Source organism: Bison bison, unplaced genomic scaffold (assembly GCF_000754665.1).
Source record: "Bison bison bison isolate TAMUID 2011002044 unplaced genomic scaffold, Bison_UMD1.0 scf7180017864454, whole genome shotgun sequence".
NCBI classification, from domain to species: Eukaryota; Metazoa; Chordata; class Mammalia; order Artiodactyla; family Bovidae; genus Bison; species Bison bison.
The window spans coordinates 1,359,886-1,361,379 of NW_011495016.1; the positions used below are offsets into that span (position 1 = coordinate 1,359,886).

Genomic DNA, 1,494 nt, shown 5'->3' on the forward strand with positions numbered 1-1,494 from the left:
GAAAAGGTGAGAATTTAAATTGGTCTCATTCACACTTGAAGCAGCTGTCCTTAGACAGTTTAAATTCGCACTACTGTCTTCTACAGTAAAGAACAAAATTCAGGCTGATAACAAACTTTGTTACTTTCAGTGGAATTTAAACACTTTCTGTAGCTGTCATTCAAGAGATCCAAGATGAAATGAGGCAGATTAGTCTTATAGCACGTGTGCTCCAAAAAATAGCCCTGGATCACTTTGTATTGATCCAAGAAGCTGCATTCAGGAGGCATGGTCCCATCTCTACTGACAGCATCTCCTCAACAACTATAGCAAAAAGTGGAAGCACAGAAAAATGTTTAAACCTGGCTGTTCCTTAGGTAAATACTAGCTATTGTTTTTAGTTTGAGAAAAAGTTGAGTATTCAGGTAATCTTAATGATTAACTTATTCTGAGATTTTTTAAAAAAATCTTTTATTGGAATATAATTGTTTTATAATGTTGTACTGAGAATTATTTTTTAATCTTAAAAATACCAGAATTCAGAGAAGGTGTGTTTGGCCCGTGCCTAGGCTTCCTGACTTAACTGTGGTGCTAGACCAGAAGGATGCTGCTTGGATAAGCCCACTACTGAATGCTTTTAAATGATCGCAGGGGCTGTATTTATAGTCACAACTTGGAGATAGCCCCTACCCGAGAACTAACCCAAACTAGGATTCGGTATCTTCCATATAACAGATCCCTTGCTTTGTGAAATATGTGTTGTATTCCACTGACACTGTTAAAGAAGCACTCATCGTTAGATGCATTAACGGTGAGGCTTGTTATGAAGGAGGAATTCAAGGGGGAGGATTATCCTGACCAGAGGTAATTTGTGTGATTATTGAACAGGTTGTCCAAGAAGCCCTGGACAAAGCCCGAGAAGGCCGCACCTGCATCGTGATCGCTCACCGGCTGTCCACTATCCAGAACGCAGACTTGATAGTGGTGTTTCAGAATGGCAGAATCAAGGAGCACGGCACACACCAGCAGCACAGAAAGGCATCTATTTCACCATGGTCAGTGTCCAGGCTGGAACAAAGCGCCAATCAACAGTGACCATATAAGCTGTCAAATATTGTCTTATAGTATTCGTGTTAAAATATGGCATTTAATCAAAATTAAAAAGCGAACACTTACCAGAGAAACTATGTAGAGTTACTTATTTAACATTTCCTGCCGCAGTGGAAGATCCATCGCACTCTGTTCTGGGTCTTCAGAGACTTTATAATTGAAAGAACAGAAAGAAGCATCATCGATGGGAGTAAATCGGTGGGTTTGATTGCATTAGAAAGGTTATTCCTTCCTTCCTTTCCTTTTTGTCACTCAGTCATATCCGACTCCTTGTGACCCCATGGACTGCAGCCCACCAGGCTCTTCCATCCATGGAATTTTCTAGGCAAGAGTACTGGAGTGGGTTGCCATTTCCTTCTCCAAGAAAGGTTATAGAATCATTCAAAGTAGCTTTTGTTAATAAAG

The 1,494-nt window shown here is 40.2% G+C and overlaps 1 protein-coding gene across 1 annotated transcript in view; it reads left to right on the forward strand.

The window, feature by feature from the left end:
• Positions 1-1,267, forward strand: part of ABCB1 (ATP-binding cassette, sub-family B (MDR/TAP), member 1) — a 105,000-nt gene extending 103,733 nt beyond the window's left edge. The window contains 2 exon segments of the mRNA XM_010859135.1: positions 837-1,006; positions 1,009-1,267. Coding sequence (XP_010857437.1) covers positions 837-1,006; positions 1,009-1,082 — 244 coding nt within the window. The 3' untranslated portion in view covers positions 1,083-1,267.
• Positions 1,268-1,494: the final 227 nt, after the last annotated feature.